At 46.4% G+C, this 23,471-nt stretch overlaps 2 protein-coding genes across 10 annotated transcripts in view; both read left to right on the forward strand.

Annotated features, from left to right (window-relative positions):
- The first annotated feature begins 12 nt into the window (after positions 1 to 12).
- KARS1 (lysyl-tRNA synthetase 1) lies at positions 13 to 16,605 on the forward strand. 2 transcript variants are annotated; one of them, XM_047789808.1, is made up of 15 exons: positions 61 to 164; positions 2,372 to 2,551; positions 4,727 to 4,886; positions 5,726 to 5,891; positions 9,002 to 9,095; positions 9,443 to 9,629; positions 9,716 to 9,841; positions 11,686 to 11,805; positions 13,263 to 13,425; positions 13,536 to 13,709; positions 13,869 to 13,954; positions 14,284 to 14,369; positions 14,950 to 15,076; positions 15,704 to 15,847; positions 16,328 to 16,605. In XM_047789808.1, exons 2-15 carry the CDS (start codon positions 2,406 to 2,408, stop codon positions 16,424 to 16,426), a joined length of 1,878 nt encoding a protein of 625 aa, XP_047645764.1. In that variant the 5' UTR covers positions 61 to 164; positions 2,372 to 2,405; the 3' UTR covers positions 16,427 to 16,605. The 2 variants fall into 2 exon arrangements, with proteins under 2 accessions (XP_047645765.1, XP_047645764.1); XM_047789809.1 differs by lacking the exon at positions 2,372 to 2,551 and having other exon boundaries at positions 13 to 164.
- A 2,944-nt stretch (positions 16,606 to 19,549) lies between these two features.
- The window catches only part of ADAT1 (adenosine deaminase tRNA specific 1), a 28,167-nt gene continuing 24,245 nt past the window's right edge, over positions 19,550 to 23,471 (forward strand). For 2 of the 8 annotated variants that reach the window (XM_047794046.1, XM_047794049.1), the window contains exons 1-3: positions 19,550 to 19,601; positions 22,621 to 22,811; positions 23,084 to 23,152. In XM_047794046.1, the coding sequence (XP_047650002.1) occupies positions 22,643 to 22,811; positions 23,084 to 23,152 (238 nt within the window). In that variant the 5' untranslated portion in view covers positions 19,550 to 19,601; positions 22,621 to 22,642. The other 6 variants (XM_047794044.1, XM_047794048.1, XM_047794051.1 and 3 more) reach the window with 4 other exon arrangements.

Genomic DNA, 23,471 nt, shown 5'->3' on the forward strand with positions numbered 1-23,471 from the left:
TAACAGTGTGCGCCCCTTTCCCCGGAAGAGGCGGGACTTCCGAGCGTGACCTGGAAATCGCCCTACGAGTCTCATCCTCTTTAGGTCCGGCCCTCGGGGAAGATGGCTGCGGTACAGGCGGCTGAAGTTAAAGTGGACGGCGCCGAGCCGAAACTGAGCAAAAAGTAAGTGTCGATGCGGGTCGTTAAAACCTTTGCGATCGGAGAGTCTGGACTAAGAAGTACCTCGAGGCTTCGGCCGTGGCGGCTGTGCTTGGGGCCTTCCTGCCGGCTCTCGTGGGTACCCACATGCAGGAACGTAGCCCCTGCGCCCTGAACTACATCCCCCAGGATGCCCGAGGGCCCGCGCCGACCGCGTCCTTCCTCCCCGTCGTACTCCTGGAGTGAGAGTATGCGGAGAATTGGGAGGCGACAGAGAAAAGGGAAAATTACTTCCCCCTTTGCTCCCCCTTGAGAAATGCGTTATTATTGAGCCACGCCCCAATAAGGAAATTGGAGAAATGTTAAATACCCTAGTTTTTCAGAAAGACCTTCAAATTATCCTTGGCCTAGCCAAAGCCACTGTGAACCTTTAGTATTAAAAAGGTCAGTTTTTCAACTGTGTTGTGCACCTATCTGTATGAGTTACTCAAAGGATCTGTGATTATTGAATAAATCACCAGTGTCCAGCAGTAGGGACTGTCAGCCGGATATACCAAGCTGCACTCAGCATTGCTGGATGTATCTTTGGTGATCACCCCAAGTCCCTGGAGTATGAAAGTATTTATAAATAAAGATTAGCTGCCTTTTTCACTGGCTGTGTCTTTTGTTCTCTGAATACTGCACTCCTTCTCAACCAAAGTTCTTCATAAAACATGAGCAATGATTGAGTGACTATTTCCTCAATACTCCCAAGTCTAGTACATAAATACAGTGCTCTTCCAGTTGCAAGGAGAAAAGTTAAGTTTAGTGCATATAATGATTGCTTTAGCATTCAGGCAGTTAGAGTTGCCATTTCCTTTTATGTCTCTGGGTTTACGCTTCACATATTCTAGGGAAATGAGAAAGGAAATATGTAAGCTTTTGGTTTGATGGCACCCTAATAACGTTGTTTGTAGAGTGTCCAGTAGATCTTTGTAAAAGTTTGGAACCTAGTCTTGAACTTCTCCCTTGAGGAAGATTGAACTTTGATCCCGTTATGTCAGTAATTGAGTATTAGAGTTATAAATCATAGATGCCTCCTAAGTAAAAACTCCAGTTGAGTGTAATTTTAGGGTAAACTGAGGAAACTGGCCAGTTCCTTTCTGCTGACTTCTTAGATTAATTACAGCAGTCACTTTTTAAAGCATCTTTTTTTGTGTGTTGGGCACTGTGCTAGAATGTTAGAATTTCCTCTAATCTCAATGATAACCTTGCAAGGAAGGTGTTAATACCCACTTTTCAGTTTAATAAACTGAAGCTCTGGTGATTATATACATTGCTGAAATTTGCATGCCTAAAGTTTTGTCCGCCATGGATTCAAAGCTCTGGAGCAAATAATCTAAAATCAGGTCTGCAAATTCTACAGCCCATGCTCATTATCCTGACTGTCATACCTCCTCGTGTCTAAAAGAATCTGCTATTGATGTATATTTCTCTAATGGGCTGAAATAGTTTATGGCTAACATTTCCTTCTGTTTCTTAATTGTTCTTGGAACTTCCTTGATCTGAATCTTTAGTGAACACCCCTGTATGCCAGTTATTTTTCTCCAAGTTCAAAAACAGATGGCTCCCTGCCAGGTGACTCATTCTTAAATGAAGGGCCAAATTTATTTTAATGAAATCAAGAACATAGTTCCTGCCATTCTGTTGCCTTCCAGTGTTAATGTATAAACATAATGTAATCTACGACTCATCTGAAATTCTCCTTTCCTCCTTGTTCCTAGAGCTCCAAACAAGTCTTCTCCTTGACACAATTGCTTTTGTGTGGTTTGTTTTTAGCTTCGTCCAGAGTTTGCAGTTGATGGTGATATTTTATGTGCTTCCCATTGCCATCTTTGTGGCCAGGTGCTTAATCTCCAAGAGAAAAACCACCTGTCAGGGGCTTGTCTCCTATTTTCTAGAGTGTTGTGATCATTTCTGCCCGTAAACTGTTAATTGACCTGCTTTTGACTTTTGTCCCCGGATACGCACCTTTTTACCATAGCCGAGACTAAGACTGTTATCAGTTAGAGTTGTAGCACAGTGTTAGAGGGTTGCTGTCAGTTGAGAGGGTAGAATGGAAAATGGGATGTTAAAAGATTGTGCGACCTCCGCCCGCACCACCACCACCCAACCCTTAAGAGTAGGAGTGCTGCTTGGAGGTATGTGTAATGTCTGTCCATCTGACACCACCTCTCTGTGTTTCCTGTTAGGTGGTGGTAATCATTAGTTCCAGGGTATTCTACCATGTTGACGCAAGCTGCTGTAAGGCTGGTTAGGGGGTCCCTGCGCCAAACCTCCTGGGCACAGTGGGGGCAGAGGGAGCTGCGCCTGTATCAACTTGCCCCTTTCACAACGATTCACAAGGACAAGCCACTTTCTGATAAAAGAAGGTTGGTGCCAATTACCTTCTTTATTGCTCTGGGAGCAAAAATCCTTCCCTTACTTAGTTTCTTATTTGTTAAGCTTCTGGTTGAGTCCTTAGACTTGTTGCTAAGGAAACAGCCCTGCTACCCACCAAAACCAATAGTCTTTTCTCCTTTTCTCTTTAATAAATTCAGAGTCTCACTCCTTGGGTTCTTGAGATGACTTTTAGGTCTTATTCTAAAACAGTGCTGAAAACAAAACCTTAGTATGAATAAAGAATTTCTAATGCAGGTTATTTTCCCTTCTCTGTCTTTCTGGAATTTGCTCCTGAGATTAATTTGGTTTCTAGTCTTAGTTCTCATCCCTAGGACCTTTTTATGGTTGTTTTGATGATTTAAAGAGCAACACCTGGTTGACTGGAAAACGGATTTATTATGTTAACTCCAGGAGGAACCAGATAGGCTTAGGTGCCCCCTGACTGCAATACAGCACGTAAGCCCAGCACACTGTTCTGGAAAGGTGGCTGCACATCTGCTACAAAATAGTTTCTCTCCAGACAGAGGCACCTACTTTAAGTCCCTCTGAGTCAGATTTCTTACTGAAAAGATAATCACTTCAAATCTCCAGTTAAGTTTTTATTAATTGAGCTTTTCTAAACTCATAGTTAACAATGTGCCCTGACACCAAACGAAATGCAACCATGCATGAGTAATGATCCTTTGCCATGGTTCATTATTATTAAATACTCATTCAGTTAACACTGGTGACTTGGAAGAATGATCAATTCTATTTGAATAATGAGGGTATCCCTCTCTATCCAAATTTGGTTTCTGGATTTAGATCGCAAGATTTCAAGTCACTTAAACCAAGTTGTACACATCGCTTGAGTTTTTGAGTCTCAGGTGACAAGTATCAAGAGTTTGGATAGTGAGAGATTTGACCAGAAATGTATCCACATCCGTTAAGTTTCTTTCCTGGTGGAGGTGGAGAGTGAAGGGTCAACATGGTGAGAGACACCTAGAAGAGTTCACATTTGCGTGCTTCCTAAAATGTGAGGAGCAGGATCTTCTACGTACTCATCTCAGTCCTCACACCAACATCTGGGGAGAAGAGTGTCTTACTGTTTCTCAGATGAGGAGAAAGTAAGTCACTTGCCCAAGGTCACGTAACTGGCAGGTGCGTGTGTCAGCTTTTAGTGCCCAAATAGTCTGAGTCCAAAGATGGTATATTATCCCCTATTCCCTGCTGCTTCGTATGCTCTTGCACCCAGTTTGTTGTCCAAGTCAGGCTTGACGGAGGAGAGTGAGGCCATTGCTGAGGGCCACTGTCCACGCACGGATCGATGCTGAGGGAGAGACTGGCAGTGGAGCATCTTCTCTGAACTCGGAAGAGCCACCCCTCCCTCAGCCAACCCCAGACCAACCCACTCCCTGGGGGAGGGGAGAGAAGACAGACAAAGCTCGAGATGTTGCCTTTTCACACGTGGAGTCTGGTGCTGTAGGAACTCTTGTCCTGCGGAGGTTATCAGACAGCTAAGATTCAGTCCTCGCCCTCAGGGAGCTTCCAAACCTAATAGGCTTTTCTCAAGCTGTTCTTGCCAATTTGCTGGGAAACCTTTTTTTCCTGTTCTGAATATAAACTAATATGTAGGATTTTCTTTGTCCTCTAGTGTCTTGATTTTAGTTGGGACCTAATGCCAGCCTGGGAAAAAGACTTTTTGAAAAAGATCTCTCACATCTTTATTCTAAGTTTCTTTTTTTCTTTGTGTCTTTCACATTTGGAGTTTACTGACTAAGACACTAGCAGTGGGTGTAGACCTGGGCAAGAGCGTTTCCCCAGGCTGTTCGTGGTTTTGATAAACATCTATGGGGCAGGAGTTCCCTTTGCGGCTTAGCAGTTAACAAGCCCGACTAGGATCCATGAGGATGTGGGTTCGATCCCTGGCCATGCTCAGTGGGTGAAGGATCCAACATTGCGGTGAGCTGTGGTATAGGCCCCAGATGCAGCTCGGATCTGGAGTTGGTGTGGCTGTAGCGTAGGCCAGCAGCTATAGCTCCGATTCAACCCCTAGCCTGGGAACCTCCATGTGCCACAGGTGTGGCCCTAAAAAGCCAAAAAAAAAAAAAAAAAGTGTCTACCTGGCAGAACATAGAGGACACTTTAGGCACCTGTCACATTGAACATTTTTATCTTCCCAACAGTGAGCTAAAGAGACGCCTTAAAGCTGAGAAGAAAATAGCAGAGAAGGAGGCCAAGCAGAAGGAGCTCAGTGAAAAACAGCTAAGCCAGGCCACCACTGCTGCCACCAACCACACCACTGACAATGATGTTGGTGCGGAGGAGGAGAGCCTGGACCCAAATGTGAGTCCTTGGGAAAACCGCCCCCGCTGGCCACAGGGAAGCTTCTGATGAGGCTTATGGCAAATTCCATGAGGCCAGACAGCAGGAAGGACCAGTGGCTAAGGAGGTGGATGAGAGTGGGCCCACCTCTCCATCTGGTTAAAGGCACAGACCCTGCGTGTTTTTCTTATCCACTACTTGCAGACATTTGGGAGAATCCAGTACTTCCAGGTAGGCTAGCTGGGCCTTAGAGCAACTCAGAGAAAACGTCTCCCTAACGGTGAGCTTGGGTTTACTTTAGCCCACACATTGGCCAACTGTGGCCCACAGGCCAAATCCACCACTCCCCCACCCCTCCTCCCTGGTTTTATAAGTAAAATTGTGTTGGGACGCAGCCACGCCCACTTATTTACATATGTCTACGCCTGCTTTCACACTACAGTCGAGTAGTTGCATCAAAGTTTGCTGCCCCCTGATAGAGAATATTCCCTTTTCACACCCTCTAGGCCGGTGGGCTGCTTTGGGGGAAAGTCTGGTATGTGGCCAGGGGAAGGAAAGTAGGCTGATAACTAACTCGCCATGCAGATGCATCCTTGAAAGTGGTAACAGGGCCACCTGTACCAGTTAAACTTAAGCAGAAATCAGATTTTTCTTTTTGTTGAGTCTTGCATTTTGGGATTCTGGCCTTTATTCCCAGCTGTGGATCTGGCCACCCTGTATAAGTGCAAACTGCACCCTTTATCCATTCCTTTGATTTCAGGGATGCAGAGGGCTTGATTAAAGAAACCTGGCTATGCTAGTCTGACCAGGCTCAACTTCTCAAAAGCTCATTTTGTTCTGCTTTGTTTTGTTTCGAATAGCAATACTTCAAAATCCGCAGCCAGGCAGTCCACCAACTGAAGGTCAGTGGGGAAGACCCATACCCACACAAGTTCCACGTCGACATCTCGCTCACTCACTTCATCGAAAAATACAGTCACCTGCAGCCTGGGGACCACCTGACTGACATCACCTTAAAGGTGGCAGGTAGGAAGAGGCCCTGGTGGTTTGGGAACTGGCCTCTCCAGTTGCACAGAGGAAGGTCTGGGATGGTCTGGCTCTCAAGTAGCTTGTGTCGGAGGCTCCACTACTAGGAATGGTGCCAATAGGTCTGTTCACAGAAAGAGCAGCCCTAAAGCACGAGATCACATTCCAGCGGTGATGCCACGGAGGAAGGGGGCATTCTTTGTGGGGAACTCCTAGCCTGATGCTGCTGTTGTTTCATAGTCTTTTTTAAGGACTTCTTTTCATCAGTGGGAGTCATGGCGCTAAGCTCCTTGAAATTCCAACCTGTGTTCTGAGATTGCTTTACACTATTAGGCTATACTTCTAGAAAGCTGTTATTTTGGAGTTTAATATCTCGTGTGGAATCTTCTCCTTAATTTAAAAAATAACTAGGGAGTTCCCGTCGTGGCTTAGTGGTTAACGAATCCAACTAGGAACCATAAGGTTGTGGGTTCGATTCCTGGACTTGCTCAGTGGGTTGAGGATCCGGCGTTGCCATGAGCTGTGGTGTAGGTTACAGATGCGGCTCAGATCCTGCGTTGCTGTGGCTCTGGTGTAGGCCGGTGGCTGCAGCTCCAATTCGACCCCTAGCCTGGGAACCTCCATATGCCACGGGAGTGGCCCAAGAAATGGCAAAAAAAAAAAAACTACAAAAAAAATAAAAATAAATAAAAAATAACTAGGAGTTCCTCTTGTGGCTTAGAAAGTTACAAACCCAACTAGTATCCATGAGGATTGGGTTTAATCTGTGGTCCCACTCAGTGGGTTAAGGATCTGGCATTACTATGGCTGTGGCTTAGGCCGGCAGCTGCAGCTTTGACTTGACCCCAAGCCTGGGAACTTCCATATGCTGGAAGTGCGGCCCTGAAAAAGCCAAAAAAATAAAAATTAAAAAAGAAAACCTAAATTCTGTTTTTGATTTACACCCCCCACATACAAAAAAATAATAAAACTGTTGGAGAAAATTTAGAATGTTGAAACATTCAGAGAGGCAAAGAGAGAGAAGTTTAATGACCTATATAATTTTACCACCTAGGGAGAACCCCTGCTTTAAAGTGCCCCTTGGATTTCTTTTTCCTTATAAAGTCCAGTCATTTTACTAAAATAGGTGCTTTTTTTTTTCCCCCTTTTTTTTCTTTTTACAGCCGAACCTGCAATATATGGAAGTTCCCATGCTAAGGGTTGAATCCGAGCTGCAGCTGCCAGCCTACACCACAGCTCATGGCAACACCAGATCCTTAACCTACTGAGCAGGACCAGGGATTGAACCCGCATCCTCATGGATGCTAGTCAGGTTCATTACCACTAAGCCACAACGGGAACTCCCTAAAATATATCCTGATGGTAGTTATTCTGGGTCAAGATTCTTAGGTACACAGTGTGCCCCTTAAATAGGTATTTTCAACAAGTCTTTTTTTTTTAAAAGGATCTTTTTCTTGAATATAATTTTCTTTGTATTTATTATGTTTCTTGCTTAAGTTTACCCCTGAGACTCCTTTTATCTTTATGTTGTATCTCTGCTTCATTTCAATATTTTTTGTCACTTTCTCAAATTCTGTCTTTTTACACTTTTTTTGGTTTGTTTTTTGGGTTTGGGTTTTGGTTTTGTTGTTGTTGTTGTTTGTTTTTTGGTTTTTTAGGGTGGTGCAGTATATGGATGTTCCTAGGCTAAGGGTTGAATCAGAGCTACAGCTGCTAGCCTACACCACAGCAACGTGGGATCCGAGCCAGGTCTCTGACCTATACCACAGCTCACGGCAACACCAGTTCCTTAACCCACTGAGTGAGGCCAGGGATTGAACCTGCATCCTTATGGCTACTAGTTGGGTTTGTTACTGCTGAGCCACAATGGGAACTCCTACACTTTGATTTTTAAATTTTATCTTCCTTTCCACTTTTTTTTTTTCTTCAGGCTTTATTTGTTGTATTTATTCACTTTTATTTCCTTCTAAGTCTAGGCTTCATTTCTGAGATGACTTTTCATTTCATTTCTGATTTTCATTTATCACCTCATTTCTTAGCTTTTCTAATTCTAACTTGTGTTCTTTCATGTCATGTGTCATATCCTTAATGTCCCTCAGCTCATGAAATGGGATTTTTCTGTTTTTCTAAGCATGTCTTTCTCGGGTGCTTTCATTGTCTGAAAAGACATTATTCTCTCTTGCTCTCTCTTTTGGCCAGGCCACAGTAGTGACAATGCTGGATCCTTAACCACTAGGCCACCAGGGAACTCCAGGTGTAGAGAGTTCTTGGTGGCTACACGAAAGCATTTCATCCCCTAGTCCTTCCTAGAGCAGTGCACTCTGCTCCCCTCCGTGACAGTAGGCAGGCCCCCTCCCAGTCTCAGCTGCTGTCCTCCACCCAGCCACGTTTCCCAGTGAATACCTTTGGCTTTTAGTGACTGTAGGGAGACTTCTTCTCACGCTCACTGCTTCCCTCAGCTTCTTCCTGTGTGGGGGCTCTTGAGGCCCTTAGTGGTTTGTCCCATTGCTTGTATTTGGGGATTCTTGGGAATATCTTCCCACACAATTTTGTTGTAAATTTTGTCCATGGCTTTTTGGCCTTGCCAATCTAGTTATGCAGTCTTTTTTTTTTTCTGGGCCTGGGGGGGGGGGTGGTGCCGTGCTGTGGCATATGGAGTTCCCAGGCCAGGGATTGAGCCAGGGCTGAGACCTGCACCACAGCTGCAGCTACATCAGATCCCCAACCCACTGCTGGGCAGGGCCAGGGATCAAAGCCGTGTCCCTGCCGCTGCAGAGGTACCGTCAATCTCATCGTGCCACAGTGGGAACTCCCCTGCTTTCTGTTTTTGTGTGAGCATTTAGGAAGATCCAGAAACCATGCTGCCTCCAGAACTCCAGGAACCCAGTGAACACCTTTAAAAAGCCAGATCTTCCTGCATATCTTTAACTGCTTTGAATTGGGGTCCAGCGTTGTCATGAAGAAAAAGATAGGGCTTAGGGCTTGGGTTAAAATCAAGTTGTTCTGGTTTATGCCTTCCCTGGATGTAAAAGATAGGAGAAAACTTTCTTAGCACTGATATTATGAAACAGCTCTGGTTCTGTCAGTGTATTTGCTGTTTTTTTCTCTAGGTAGGATCCATGCCAAAAGAGCTTCTGGGGGAAAGCTCATCTTCTATGACCTTCGAGGAGAGGGGGTCAAGTTGCAAGTCATGGCCAATTCCAGGTATGTAGAAATAATCCAGTTACGGGCCTTTGTAGGCCCAGAGCAACAAGACTGGGGACAGAGGCCCACTTAGTCTTCTTTTCCCATTGGAATTTAAAGTTAGAGGAGGTAGCATATGGTTGGGAAAATAAAAAGGCCATCTGGTCACCTGGAGAATAAGGACTCCTCTCAGCTATGTAGCAGTCAGTTATGTAGCAGTTACTTTTTAACAGTTGACATTGAACCTGAGATTCTTCTTGGGCTCACATTAACTAGGCATTGACAGTTTATTGAGGGTTCCAAAGTAAACCCGGGGCCACTTCTAATTTGGGATTTTGTCTACTGAATTACATTTTCCTTTCATTCAGGAATTATAAATCAGAAGAAGAATTTGTTCGTATCAATAACAAACTGCGCCGGGGCGACATAATTGGAGTTCAGGGCAATCCTGGGAAAACCAAGAAGGGTGAGCTGAGCATCATTCCCTATGAGATCACGCTGCTGTCTCCTTGCTTGCACATGTTACCTCATCTTCACTTTGGCCTCAAGGACAAGGTAAGCGCTCGTGGCCGCCTGGCTCTGCTCTGTGGTACCAGTGAATCGGACGCCTCAGTGATTTCTGTCGGTTACTTTTGATTTAGGAAACACGGTATCGTCAGCGATACTTGGACTTGATCCTGAATGACTTCGTGAGGCAGAAATTTATCATCCGCTCCAAGATCATCACATACATAAGAAGTTTCTTGGATGCGTTGGGATTCCTAGAGGTGATGGAGAGCTCTTAGCCGACAGGATGAGCTGCTTTGCTGTGCTTGCCTCCTGCTCTTCCTTCCCTTCCCTCCCTTCTCCACGGGCATCTCCAGTGTCAGTATCCTTCATGCTCAGTGAACAGTCCCCTTTTCTTGCCAGTGTCTTCGTTTTACCTTGTTTAGTGCCCTGATTAGGAAGGTAGGACCAGAGTTCTAAGATAATAGAGTGTGAGTATAGGACCATCCATGTGCTAACAATGCCATGTTCAATGTCTTCTCAGCTCATCTTGCCTTTTTCTTTTCTTTTCTTTTCTTTTTTTTCTTTTTAGGGCCTCACCCGTGGCATACAGAAGTTCCTAGGCTAGAGGTCGAATCAAAGCTGCAGCTGCAGGCCTGTGCCACGGCCACACTAGACCCAAGCCATGTCTGCAGTAGCACAAGTTTGATCCCAGGCCTGGGAACGTCCTTGTGCCATGAGTGCAGCACCCCACCCCCACCCCCCAGCCCAAAAATTAGTTTTGGAGTTTTCTCTGTGGCACAGCAGGTTAGGGATCCAGCATTGTCATTGCAGAGGCTTGTGTTGCTGCTGTGGCTTGGGTTTGATCCCTGGCCCGGGAACTTCCACATGCCATGGTGCAGCCAAAAAAGAAGAAAAAATGGTTTTCTTAATTTTTATTTAACTCTAAAAAATGTTTAGGAAAATTTTTAAAGCAAAAATGTTTTTTTAATATTTTCTAATTATATGAGAAAGGTGAGTACATGTTATGGCAAAACAGATCCTAACAATAAAGGAGTTCTCTAGTGGCCTAGTGGTTAAGGATCCGGCATTGTCAGTGCTGTGGCTTGGGTTTGATCCCTGGCCCGGGAACTTCCACATGCCTTGGGCACCGCCAAAAGAAAGAAGGAACTAGAAGCAAAGCTAAAAGCCTCCAGCTTTTCATTTTTCCAGCTAATTTCTCTCTCCAAACTTGAATTTGAATATGTATCCTTCCTTGCCGTTTACTCTGCGTCTATACATTGCATGTTTAGATGCGCGTGTGTGGGTAAGTGTTTTGGATGGATTTTATTTTTTGCCTTAAACATAAATGAAGTCACATTGTATGTATCATAATAGATGGGCTTTCTCCACACATACCCCCCCAAAATATAAATATTCTGGGCCCTTTGCATGTCTGTGTGTGTGTATTTATTTTTAATGCTGCATAATTATTTCCCCTATTCACAGTTTAAGTTTCTGATTTTCTCCTGTAATGTTTCAGTGAACATCTGTACCAGTTTTTCTATAGGATGGGTTTCTGGAATAAGTCAAAGGATATAACCAGTTATGTTTTTAATAAATACCTCAAATTGAACTCAGAAAGGCTCTACCCAGGAGTTCCCATAATGGCTCAGTGGCTAACGAACCCAGTAGTATCCATGAGGATGCGGGTTCAATCCCTGGCCTTGCTGAGTGGGTTAAGGATCCCGCGTTGCTGTGGCTGTGGTGTAGGCCAGCAACTATAGCTCCAATTCGACCCCTAGCCTGGGAATCTCCATGTGCTGCGGGTGCAGTCCTAAGACGAAAAGACACCAAAAAAAAAAAAAAAAACTACCCATTTAGAATCCCACTTAACACCTTGTGAAAACTTATGGTGTTATATTAAAGGTGTTTGGTATTAATAGGAAGAGACACTAGAAAATGGAGCTATCTCTACTTTTTTGTCGAGTCAAGTAGACAAAAAAGTACCCATTACTATTGAACTTAATTTTTACTTGAGGCGTAACAGGCTTAAACTCTGTCGCATGTAAAGCATGAGCCATCCCCAAGGCCTCTAGTTTGAGGACCTCTGTCTGAAAACTAACTGTTCTTCTCTGTCTTTTAGATTGAAACTCCCATGATGAACATCATCCCAGGGGGAGCTGTGGCCAAGCCTTTTATCACCTACCACAACGAGCTGGACATGAATTTATACATGAGAATTGCTCCAGAGCTCTACCATAAGGTAATCCGTAACATGATGCCCTGTGTCTTTAAGAAGCTAAAAGCTGGGAAACCATTGGCTAGACAGGTGCAGACAGAAATAAGAGGAACTGTGAGGGTAGAGCAGCCGGGAATGCGTTCTCATTTGTCAGGCTTGTGAGTATTTACATTTCTAGAATTCCTCCACAAGATCAGCAGGACTTACAGGTAGGGGGCAAAGGGATTGTCTTTCCTAGCTGTACAGCTCCTCCTTCCATACTTTGGTTCCCATAATACTTTTAAGTTTATACTCCTCTTTGGATTAACTCTGATTTTAGTCTTTTGTAGAAGAGTTGAGTCTGTCTAGAAGTTGGAAACATCTTCAAATCACCAGACTAAATATCAAAAATAGTCATTTAAGGAGTTCCCGTCGTGGCGCAGTGGTTAACAAATCCGACTAGGAACCATGAGGTTGCGGGTTCGGTCCCTGCCCTTGCTCGGTGGGTTAACGATCGCCATCCGGCGTTGCCGTGAGCTGTGGTGTAGGTTGCAGACGCGGCTCGGATCCCGCATTGCTGTGGCTCTGGCGTAGGCCAGTGGCTACAGCTCCGATTCGACCCATAGCCTGGGAAGCTCCATATGCCGCGGGAGCGGCCCAAGAAATAGCAACAACAACAACAAAGACAAAAAGACAAAAAAAAAAAGTCATTTAAGATTCTTAGTGGCAGGAGTTCCTGGTGACCTACCAGTTAAGGATCTTGCATTGTCACTTCTGTGGCTTGGGTTTGATCCCTGGCCCAAGGACCTTCCTTTTTTTTTTTTTTTTTTGGTCTTTTTGCCATTTCTTGGGCCCATCCCTCAGCATAGGGAGGTTCCCAGGCTAGGGGTCTAATAGGAGCTGTACCTGCCAGCCTACACTGGAGCCACAGCAACGTGGGATCCGAGCCGCATCTGCAACCTACACCACAGCTCACGGCAACGCCGGATCGTTAACCCACTGAGCAAGGCCAGGGATCGAACATGCAACCTCATGGTTCCTAGTCGGATTCATCCACCACTGAGCCACGACAGGAACTCCCCAGGGACCTTCTATATGCTGTGGGCGCAGCCAAAAACAAAAAGAGTCTTTTTTTTTTTTTTTTTCCTTTAAGGGAAAAAAGATTTTCCAAATATTCCTACCTAAAAAAAAAAATTATTCTTAGTTGCAGACAGTAGAACCTGTTATAACTAGTATTTAAGCAAAATTAAAATGCACTCAAATGTATCTGAAGCTCACAGTTTGCAGCAGGATCAGAGAATGAGGCTTGGAGACCCCACCACAAGGAATGACTGAGTCCTCTATCACTGGGCTGCTCCCATGCAGAACCCAGACAGTTACCACAGCTCATACCTGAAAGCATCCCCCGAGCAGTGAAAACCGAGTTACAGCTTTCGAGGACAGTTTCTCAAGCTAGTGAGATAAGATGAGCCGCCGTGACCATGGCCATGTGTCATTACTAGATGCTGGTGGTCGGTGGCATTGACCGGGTGTATGAAATTGGACGCCAGTTCCGGAATGAAGGAATCGACTTGACTCACAATCCCGAGTTCACCACCTGTGAATTCTACATGGCCTATGCGGACTATCACGATCTCATGGAAATCACAGAGAAGATGGTTTCAGGTAAAGCCCTCCTGCTCCCTTTGTCTTCCACGCCTGTCTGAAGGGCTGGCACGCTGCTCTCACGTGGACGTCCTGTTGGCCCTGCTTTCAATGACGGATTTCTTTCCCAGGGATGGTGAAGCACATTACAGGCAGTTACAAGGTTACCTACCATCCAGATGGCCCAGAGGGTCAAGCCTATGAGATTGACTTCACGCCCCCGTTCCGGAAAATCAGCATGGTGGAAGAGCTTGAGAAAGCCCTGGGAATGAAGCTGCCGGACACTAACCTCTTTGAAACGGAAGGTAAAGTGATGCGCGCGCTTCTCTGCTGTAGGGCCTGCCTTCCTTTTCAGCTCTGAGTTAGGTTAGGTCGGGACTAGAATGTCCCCTGCTCTTCTCTTTGTGTACTTTTTAAGGGGTGGTATGATGTCTTCTGTCCTAAGGTGTACATTCGTATTACAGAAACTCGCAAAATTCTTGATGATATCTGTGTGGCAAAAGCCGTGGAATGCCCTCCACCCCGGACCACAGCCAGGCTCCTTGATAAGGTGAAAGGCCGTGCACCTCCAGTACATGCCCTCATCCAGTGGTAACACCCCCTGCTCCCGTGAAGGTGAACTCCGCTTAGAGAACCTCTACAGCTTCGCAGGAAGGCTCTAGAGAGAGAGGGGAGGGGACAGGTTTGAATTCCTGCTCTCCTTAGCTCTGTGTCAAATAGTTACGTGTGTTCCTTCAGTTAATCTTTAGCAACCGTTGAAAAGCTTGGGCCCCTATAGCAGCAGTGGGTAGGAGCGGGGTCCTCTTCCACCAAGAGTGAAATGGTGATCAAAATGCCATTGAGAAGGGATCCCTAGCTCTGCTTTGCTTTCTCCTTAAGCTTGTCGGCGAGTTCCTGGAAGTAACGTGCATCAATCCGACATTCATCTGTGATCACCCGCAGATAATGAGCCCTCTGGCCAAATGGTAAGGTACAGCGTGCTGTTCCAGTTACCTATTGCCGCATCATCTCAGGACTTAGCCACCTGAAACAACGATGTATTCTCAAGAGTTTGTGGGTTCAGTGGGTAGTCTTTCTGCTCTGTGTGGTATTGGTTTGGGTAACTCAAGTGGCTTTTTTCAGCTGGGAACTTTGCCAAGATGCCCTGCTTCTCCACATGGGGCCTCTTTGGCAGCGCAGCCAGGGCTTCCTTTCACGGTGACTGGAAGTGTTCCCCAAGAATAAATCCCGGTGTCCAAACGCACATCAAGCCTCTGCTGATTTCCCTTGACGCGAGCAAGTCACACGGGCGGGCTTGAGTCCAGGAGGCGTGGTTCAGTGTATGGGTGTCCCGCACGGGTCTGCTGTGAAGATCGTTAAAGCTTCCTGGTCTCCAACCCGCCTCACTAATGTGTCACATGAGTTGGTGCCAAGGAATGCACGCAGGTTTCAGGTCACAATCACTGACCCTTGTGAGTCACCTAGAATTCAGGAATTCTTGTGTTTGTACCAGATGTTCTTAGCGAACCTGTGTATTCAGCCTCTCCTCTGGTCTCCTGTCCCCAGGCACCGCTCTAAAGAGGGTCTGACTGAACGCTTTGAGCTCTTTGTCATGAAAAAGGAAATATGCAATGCCTACACGGAGCTGAATGACCCTGTGCGACAGCGGCAGCTTTTTGAAGAACAGGCCAAGGTAAGGAAGGAGCGTGTGTGTCCCCTCACCAGACGATGGCGCCCTTACCCCTAGTCTTGCTGCAACTCCCGGTGACTTGAATAGAAATGAAAGATGCAGCCACAGGCTTGACTGGAGGAAGTCACATTTCAAGATGGAAAGCTCGACTGGTTTTGGCGCTAGGATTTCTCCAGAAATGGAGCTTGGCATAATTGTCTGTGTGGGGAGTGTGGCACTTGTCTTGACAGGGACATCATTTTTCCTTAGATACCACATTTAACGAGGTGGCATGGGCATGAGAAGACAAAGCGCCCCTGGGCTGCCTGCACTAGCCCTGCCACTGAGGGGTCGTTTCAGGAAGTGGGAGGAAAAAAACGTTGGGAATGAGCAGTCTCTGAACATCAGTTTCACTGGACTCGCAAAGCCCCAGGCGCTGGAGGGGTTTTCATTTCACAGGGAAAGTTGCATGTGTTCATTGGTCCTGACCTCCAGGTCTTTGAAAGAAATGGCTCCGTGCTGGAGTTTCTGGGAAACCAGTCCCCAGCAGGTGCGGGGCCTTCAGAGCATCCCTGGCAGGGCCATGCCTCTGAACGCTTCAGCGTGCTCACTCACTCGCAGAGAGAGTGCCACTGCATGGTTCTCTTCTAGGCCAAGGCCGCTGGCGATGATGAGGCCATGTTCATAGACGAAACCTTCTGCACCGCCCTGGAATATGGGCTGCCCCCCACAGGTGGCTGGGGCATGGGCATCGACCGCGTCACTATGTTTCTCACGGACTCCAATAACATCAAGGTACAGGCCACCCTGAAGGCGCGCGCTGTGTGGGAGGCCAGGGGGAGGGGCAGGCAGAGCCCTGACACACAGCCACACAGGATGGGGGTCATCTGACCTGACAGCATCTGGGGGTTTTCTGCTTGAGGCAGGAGAAATACTAATTGTGTTTCTTGAGGCTCCAAGGAACACCCTAAGCCGTTGACATGCATATCTCACTTAAGTCAGCCTGTGACATGCAGAAACTGTTGCTATCCCAAGTTTATAGATGAGGAAGTAAATCATAATTGAAGGGAAGCTCTCTGTTTATTCTTACTTTGACATCGTGCCCTCGGCAGTGCGTGCATCTCTGCTCTTCCATCCACTGTAACTGAGAGGGACTGAATTGAAAGAACACAGATCTCTGGATTTTGGTGCCAACAGTAACCAGGGATAAAAGGAATGGGTAGATGGCTGGGGGAAAGGGCTGCTTCTTATCAGAATGCATTCTCTCTCCTGTAGGAAGTGCTTCTGTTTCCCGCCATGAAACCTGAAGACAAGAAGGAGAATGTAACCGCCACTGACGCGGCGGAGAGCACAGCACCTGGCACGTCTGTCTAGAAAACAGGGATGGCACGCCACACGACGTGGGCATCGTCGCTGCGTCTCTGCCCAAGGACCTCAAGGAATTTCCCGTGTGTGGCTGTTTGGCTGTCATAGTCCACTTCAGCCACAGAAGAGGGAAGAGGAATTAAGAATTCCTTTTTACTCCTTGTTACCAAATAAACCATTTGTCTCTACTCCTGTCTCATCACTCTTTACCTTTGGAAAGTCATCTTATTTCCAGGACAGCTGGCTATTGAAGGTTTAGGATTATAGCACTTTATTCATTCACCAGATTTATATAATGTCCAGCGATCATTCTAAGGAGCTGGAGGCACAGCAGGGAACAAAAGCCAAGTTCCTGCTTTCATGGAATTTATACTTTCTTTAGGGGCAGGGCCTGGGTGTGAGAAGCTACTAAACAAGACTCAAGTAAATCCTTATTTCTGGTAGTGATGCATACTAAGAAGAAAAAGGCAGGGAGAGGGGACGGGCGCTATTTTATAAAGAGGTGGATGGGGCAGTGCTCCTTACATATGTGATCACGGAAGACCTCTTCTAGGTGACTTTTGAGTGGAGATACGGAGACCGGAAAGATCTACATGGCACAGCATGATCCGGAATAAAGGGCTGCACTTACGGGGAACAGCAAAGGGGTCTGGTATGGCCAGAGAGGAGTAAGATCAGTAAGGTGCCAGATGTAGGGGTGAGAGGCGAAGCCATCGGAGAGTTTTGAGCACTACTGTCCTAGTTAGCATGTGGAAGGCAAGACAAAGGGAGACATGTAGCTGTGGGCTGAGGTGAGATGATGGATTAGCCTTGGGAGGTAGCGGTAAGTGATGGAGATGCTTATGCGTCGGTGGACTTTGTCTTCTTGAGGTCAGCAGAATGCTGCTGGAAAAGGAATCAAGATGATTTCAAGGTTTGGGGCCTGACCAACTAGAAAGTAGAGTCGTCACTGACTTGAAATGGAAAAACAGTGTAGGTTTGAGAAAAGCAGGTTTGAATGGTTTTGTGATATGCTTGTTAGACGGTGGGGAAGAGTGAGGAAGGTTTTCACTTTCTGCTCAGTTCAGCTGCCCTAAGCATGTGACTAGGGCCTGCTGGTAAAACAGAGCCCATAACACAGGGAGGCAGCTGGGGCAACTCTTCTCCAATGAGTCTGACAACAAACGACTTGGTCTTTGGCATCTCAGCAAAACCTCTGGGAGCATCTTTGTGTACTTTCACAGAGCAGGTGTCTACTTCTGCGGTTGGTAAAATGATCTAAGCACACCAAACTACTAACAGGGAACAACTTCAGAGCATGCTGAGCATCTCAATCTTTGCTGGTGTTAAAGCATAGACTCCAGAAGCACTTGGGAGTGGTGGTTACATGACGAGGTGGTATCTCAGAAGAAACACTTCTATGGCACATCCTTTAGCGAGGTGCTGTTAACTAAAAAAAACAATCATCTCAACAAAGGAGGGGGTGTGGGGTCAAGATAAGGGACTGGACTTCTGGCAACACTGTACCATCAATGCGGACCACTGGAAAGGCAACAAGGATTAATGAGGTCACAAGTGGTCTTTAAGGAGCTGTTTAGGGAGTTCCCCTCATGGCTCAGCAGTTAAAGAATGCAACTAGTATCCATGAGGACATGGGTTCCATCCCTGGCCTTGCTCAGTGGGTTAAGGATCTGGCATTGCCATGAGCTGTGGTGTAGTTCACAGACGTGGCTCAGATCCTGTGTTGCCATGGCTTTGGCGTAGAACGGTGGCTACAGCTCCAATTTGACCCCTAGACTGGGAAATTCCATATGCCAAGGGTGCAATCCTAAAAAGACAAAAAAAAAAAAAGTTGTTTAGTAGTAGACTGTTTAGAGCAGAGCCAGCTGTCTGGCCTCAAGAATGCCAGGGATAGAGAGGAAATGAAGCAGCAGTAGACATCTTATCTGTGGCATTTGGCAAGAAAAATGACAAATACCTCCTTAAACAGCTGAAGGCTCACACTTTGCTAACTGCTGTATGGGGGTGAACAAAACAAGCATGGTCCCAAGTTCTAGACTTGTAGGAGAGAGAGGAAGAGCAAGGTCCTTATCCTTGGAGGAAGCCTGTGGCCCTTTTCCTGTGATCTAGGGAGAAGGATGGGGTCAATTAAGTTGTACTCCTCTAGCATTTGAGAGAACTAACTCTCTCATCATTAGGAACTGAGTTAAAACAAAACAAAACAAAACTGCTGAGTGATACAGGCTTCTGAAATGTCCAAACAGCTATACTACCTATTTTTGGCAAACCGAAGGTTTTAGACTGGCACTGTCCAATACAGTACCCAATGGCCATACGTAGCTATTGAGCATTTGAAATATGGCTGGTAAGAACTGAAATATAAAATACACACCAGTTTTCTTAAGTTAGTGTAAAAAAATGTAAAATACGTGAACATTTTTATTAAATATTGATTACTCGTTGAAATATGTTGGATAAGCTGGGTTAAAATATATGGTTAAAACTAATTTCAGGAGTTCCCGTGGTGGCGCAGTGGTTAACGAATCCGACTAGGAACCATGAGGTTGCGGGTTCGGTCCCTGCCCTTGCTCAGTGGGTTAACGATCCGGCGTTGCCGTGAGCTGTGGTGTAGGTTGCAGACGCGGCTCGGATCCCGCGTTGCTGTGGCTCTGGCGTAGGCTGGTGGCTACAGCTCCGATTGGACCCCTAGCCTGGGAACCTCCATATGCCACGGGAGCGGTCCAAGAAATAGCAAAAAGACAAAAAAAAAAGAAAGAAAAAGAAAATTAAAAATTACTTTAAAAAAATTAATTTCACCTTTTCTTTTGACTTTTTAAAATATAGCGCCTAGAACATTTTAAATTATATGTCTGGCTCGAATTATATTTCTACTGGACAGACCTGTTTTAGACAAAAATTCAAACTAGTGTTCCAACATACAACCTCATTCTACCATACAAATCTATCTTACCGGGGAATCAGCCTCCCTGAGCCCCTTACATCTGTATCTACGCACAGCAGCGGAAATCGATGGACTCTAAGGATCCACCCTGCAGCCTCCTGGCTCCGCCCCCTGGAGGACTACAAGGGCCAGCGTGCACTGCGTGCCTCCCGGGAACAGGCTTGGAAGGGCCGCCTCATTGTGACGTCACGTCCGCTGCGCCGCGCGGTCTTCTTGCTCCCTTCGAGAGCGCGCGTCGAGGAGGTGGGAGGGCGGTGTCCGTGAGCGGTTGCGGTCGTGGGGCCGAGGGCGCACGTGATAGGGAGGGCCCTGGGGCTCCCGGGGAAGATGCTGTAGGTCTGACTTTCTCGACCCCTTTTTGGGTGGGAAGTGGATGTTGCGGACCTTCCCCCGCACCCAGCCGCGTGTCTGGTGGGAAAACGCGGCTCCTTTCATGCTGACATCCCTGCGCCGACAGCGACTGCCGCGGGCGAGCGCGGGGCGCGTGACCCGGGGGTTGCATTCCGCATAACTCAAGCGGGCAGGCGTGCACGTTGTCCCTGCTGCGCGGGCCTGGAATTACCCATACCTGGCCGAATGGGCCTCTGGAGGGTGTTGAGGAGGGGAGGCTAAGGAAAGTAGGCGTCCCTTCCAACCTCGCTAAAGCCTTTTCCCCAGACAGCCTTCCGGACTTGAATTTTCTTTCAAAAGGAAGTGGGTTCTTAAACTTTTTGCCGCTGTTAAAACATGCCGCCTCGTGGGCAAAGAAGTGCATGTCTAACTGAACTGTTGTTTCATATGAAGAAATAATTCAGATTCTAGGAGAGAATAGTGGACTTAGTACAGCAAAACATTTATTCATTTCCGCTACTGGGCACGCTCCTCCAGACTCAACTCTGAATAAGGTAGTGATACAGTTTTGAGCCGCTGTATCGTAGGGAGTCAGCGTTTCTTCTAGCAAGTTGTCTTCTTTGGCTGTTATGGTTTGTGATGCTTGCCTCTGGTTTAATTTCAGTTTGATGCCAGAGTATCTGCCTTCATAAAGTATACTGCCTTGTTATGTCCCCTCTCCCCCTGAAATGAGAGAGAAATCCCTTCTAAATGGAGGATTCTGGGCTCTCCCATGCTTTTCTTTTGCTCGAAGAGATACAAGACTTAGGCTGGTTCTCTGACTTTAAAGTCCTAATTTATGTCAGTGCCTTCCGGATTCTTGTTTTAAATCACTGTGGTCTGATTTACCGTGACCATTTATTGAAATAACAGGCCTGCACATCCGAACTGGTAAATTATAAACTGAGGCATATTAGAACTTTTATGAGTTTATTTGAGCAAAAATCCATTCCAATCAGGCACAAGCTAAGTGGAAGTAGTTAGGAGCCCTCTGCAGACAGGAGCCAAGGTAGAAACTGATGTAGAGTAAGTGCAGGAGCAAGAAAAGAAATTGTTTAGATCTTGGTTTGCTTAGATAGACCACCACAGCATTAGAGTCTCTTCAGTCTGATGGCCTCCTTGTTTAATTAGTTTAACAGAATAGGAGCATGGGGCTCCTTGTAGATAAATCATTTGTCTGCTATATACACTATGGCTCAGCAGAGCCTTTTTTTTTTTTTTTTTTTTAAACACACTTGACTTTGTCCATCGCCATCTGATCTCATTTTCTCCTAAGAATCTTTTCATATATTTGAATCCAAATGAAGTCATTGAATGAGCATCAGTAGAGTCAAGAGTGGGAAAGTTTCTATCGAACTATTCTAGACCTCTGCTTTCTGGTTTTATGTGTCCATTACTTTTTCACTACCTTTCAAGGAGCTCAAGGCAAAGCAGTCGGGAAAATCAAATGTTTTTTTTTGTAATATTATTCTCAGTTGAAGAGTTCCCTTGTGGCAGAGGGGGTTAAGGATCTGGTGTTGTCATTGCAGCAGCTTGGGTCACTGCTGTGGCACGGGTTCCACCCCTGGCCCAGGAACTTTACATGCTGTGGGTGTAGCCAAAAATAAAAATTAAATCTCAGTTGCTGTTAATTATGCTCAACATTGTACCAGTTGCTCTTTTTGTTTGTTGTTTGTTTGTATTCTTAGGGCCGCAGCCAAGGCATGTGGAGGTTCCCAAGCTAGGGGTCAAATCGGAACTGCAGCTGCCAGCCTACACCACAGCCACAGCAACACCAGATCTGAGACACATCTGTGACCTACACCACAGCTCATGGCAGCGCTGGATCCTTAAACTACTGAGCAGGGCCAGGGATCGAACCCTTGTCCTCATGGATACTAGTTGGGTTCCCTACCACTGAGCCACAATGGGGACTCTGTAATTGCTTTTTAAAAATTTTTATTAAAGTATAGTTGATTTACAATTTTGTGACCAATTGCGTTTTATAAATTTTAAGCCCCTTGATAACCCCAGTGGGTTAAATACTACTGTCTCTGTTTCTTTTTTTTAATGTCCACACCTGTTCATATGGAAGTTCCCAGGCCAAGAATTGAATCCAAGCCAAAGCTTTGACCTGCACATCTGCAACAATTCCAGATCCTTTAACCCACTGTGCCAGACTGGGGATCAAACTCACACCTCCACATCAACCCGAGCTGCTGCAATCAGATTCTTACTCTCTGCCACAGCAAAAACTCCTGTCTCTATTTTAGCACATGAGGAAACAGACCCAGAGGAGGTTAAGTAATCTACCCAATATTGCACAGTTAATTTGTAGAAAAAGAATAACAGGGTTAGAATCCAGAAAGGGTCGTTCCAAAGTCCTCACTCTGAGAACACTTGACTGGTGAGAAACCTCTAGGCTCTGTCACTTCTCCCCTTTATGTCATAATAGGTAAGAGAAATTAAAGTGTTGCTTTCCTGATGGGGGCACCAGTAGAGAGTTACTGGAGAGAGCTAAAGAACCAACCTGCTGTGGGGGAAAGGAGAGAAAAAGACTTTCTGGGAAAAAAGGATGGAAAAGCTCTTTCTCCCCAGAAAGATAAACTTTGGTGAGGTTCCATCCAAAGCAAGTTGAGGTCTGCAGCCTTTTCCATGCTATTTCCAAATGAAAATTGGAGTAGCAAGGAACCTTCTCCCTCCTATGCTTTCCTTTTGAGAAGTTTCTTCGATCTTTTCGTTAAAAATGAAAAAGGAGCAGAGAGGTAATAGAAAACAGTATACTGAGTTCCAAAGAGAAGCCTCAGTATGATGGTGGATGGGCTACATCTGCATGCCTGTTGAAGCACTGGTGCGGGGACTGTAGCATCTTGCATTGCTTCTTTCTGTCCTGACGGTTCTGGGTTTTGCTCAGGGCCTCAGCACTAGCTCACACCATGTGGACGGCAGATGAGATTGCACGGCTGTGTTACGAGCACTATGGGAGCAGGCTGCCCAAGCAAGGGAAGCCTGAGCCCAACCGCGAGTGGACGCTGCTTGCAGCCGTGGTGAAGATACAACCTGCAGCTGACCAGGTCTGCGACTGCCCTGACAGACCCGTGCAAGGTGAGACCTTTTCTCCCTGGGAACGCTCCCTTTCCCTGTCAGGGGTGGTAGGCCCTTTGGTGGCTGGATGTAAACCTCGGTGATGGTTCCGCTGCTCCCCGCCAGGTGGCGTGGTACCTCTGGTGGCCAGAGATGGCCCTGCTGGAACTCCAGTCCTCAGGTGGGTTAGCCAACTGACCCGAGAACCCTCAGGAGGAATGTGAGGTCTTGCTAAACCTGCCGACCATTCAGATTCCGAGAGCTCACTTGATGATTTGTTTTTTTCCCCTCAGTGACAAAAGAAGTTGTCTCAATGGGAACAGGAACCAAATGCATAGGCCAGTCCAAAATGAGGAAGAGCGGTAAGCCCAGATGGGGTCTAAACAGGGCCTGTTAGGGAACTTTGGAACGTGTCACCCACTCCTCTTGTCAGAGCAAAGGGGCCGTATCGCTGAGCTGGCTCACCTTTGGTTCCCACGGGCTGTCACTCCAGTTGGAAGGATGAACTCATTTAGAGAATGGAAATAAGCTGTGGAAGCAAAGGCTGCCAGGAACGTCTTTCTGAGTGGATTGGAAGTTGGCCAGTCTTTTCGTGCTCAAGCCCAAAGTTCCCTGGGCTTAACCATTCCGTATCACATCTAAAACCCCACAAAGAGATCTTGAATTAAGTGAAATTCTGAA

Source organism: Phacochoerus africanus, chromosome 8, assembly GCF_016906955.1.
Source record: "Phacochoerus africanus isolate WHEZ1 chromosome 8, ROS_Pafr_v1, whole genome shotgun sequence".
In the NCBI taxonomy this organism is placed as follows: domain Eukaryota; kingdom Metazoa; phylum Chordata; class Mammalia; order Artiodactyla; family Suidae; genus Phacochoerus; species Phacochoerus africanus.

Coding starts and splice junctions, on each gene's coding strand:
- KARS1 (XM_047789808.1), top strand. CDS start 2,406: ATGTTGACGCAAGCTGCTGTAAGGCTGGTTAGGGGGTCCCTGCGCCAA. Junction 5,892..9,001: donor CATCACCTTAAAGGTGGCAG/GTAGGAAGAGGC, acceptor TTTTTTCTCTAG/GTAGGATCCATGCCAAAAGA. Junction 15,848..16,327: donor CGGACTCCAATAACATCAAG/GTACAGGCCACC, acceptor TCTCTCCTGTAG/GAAGTGCTTCTGTTTCCCGC.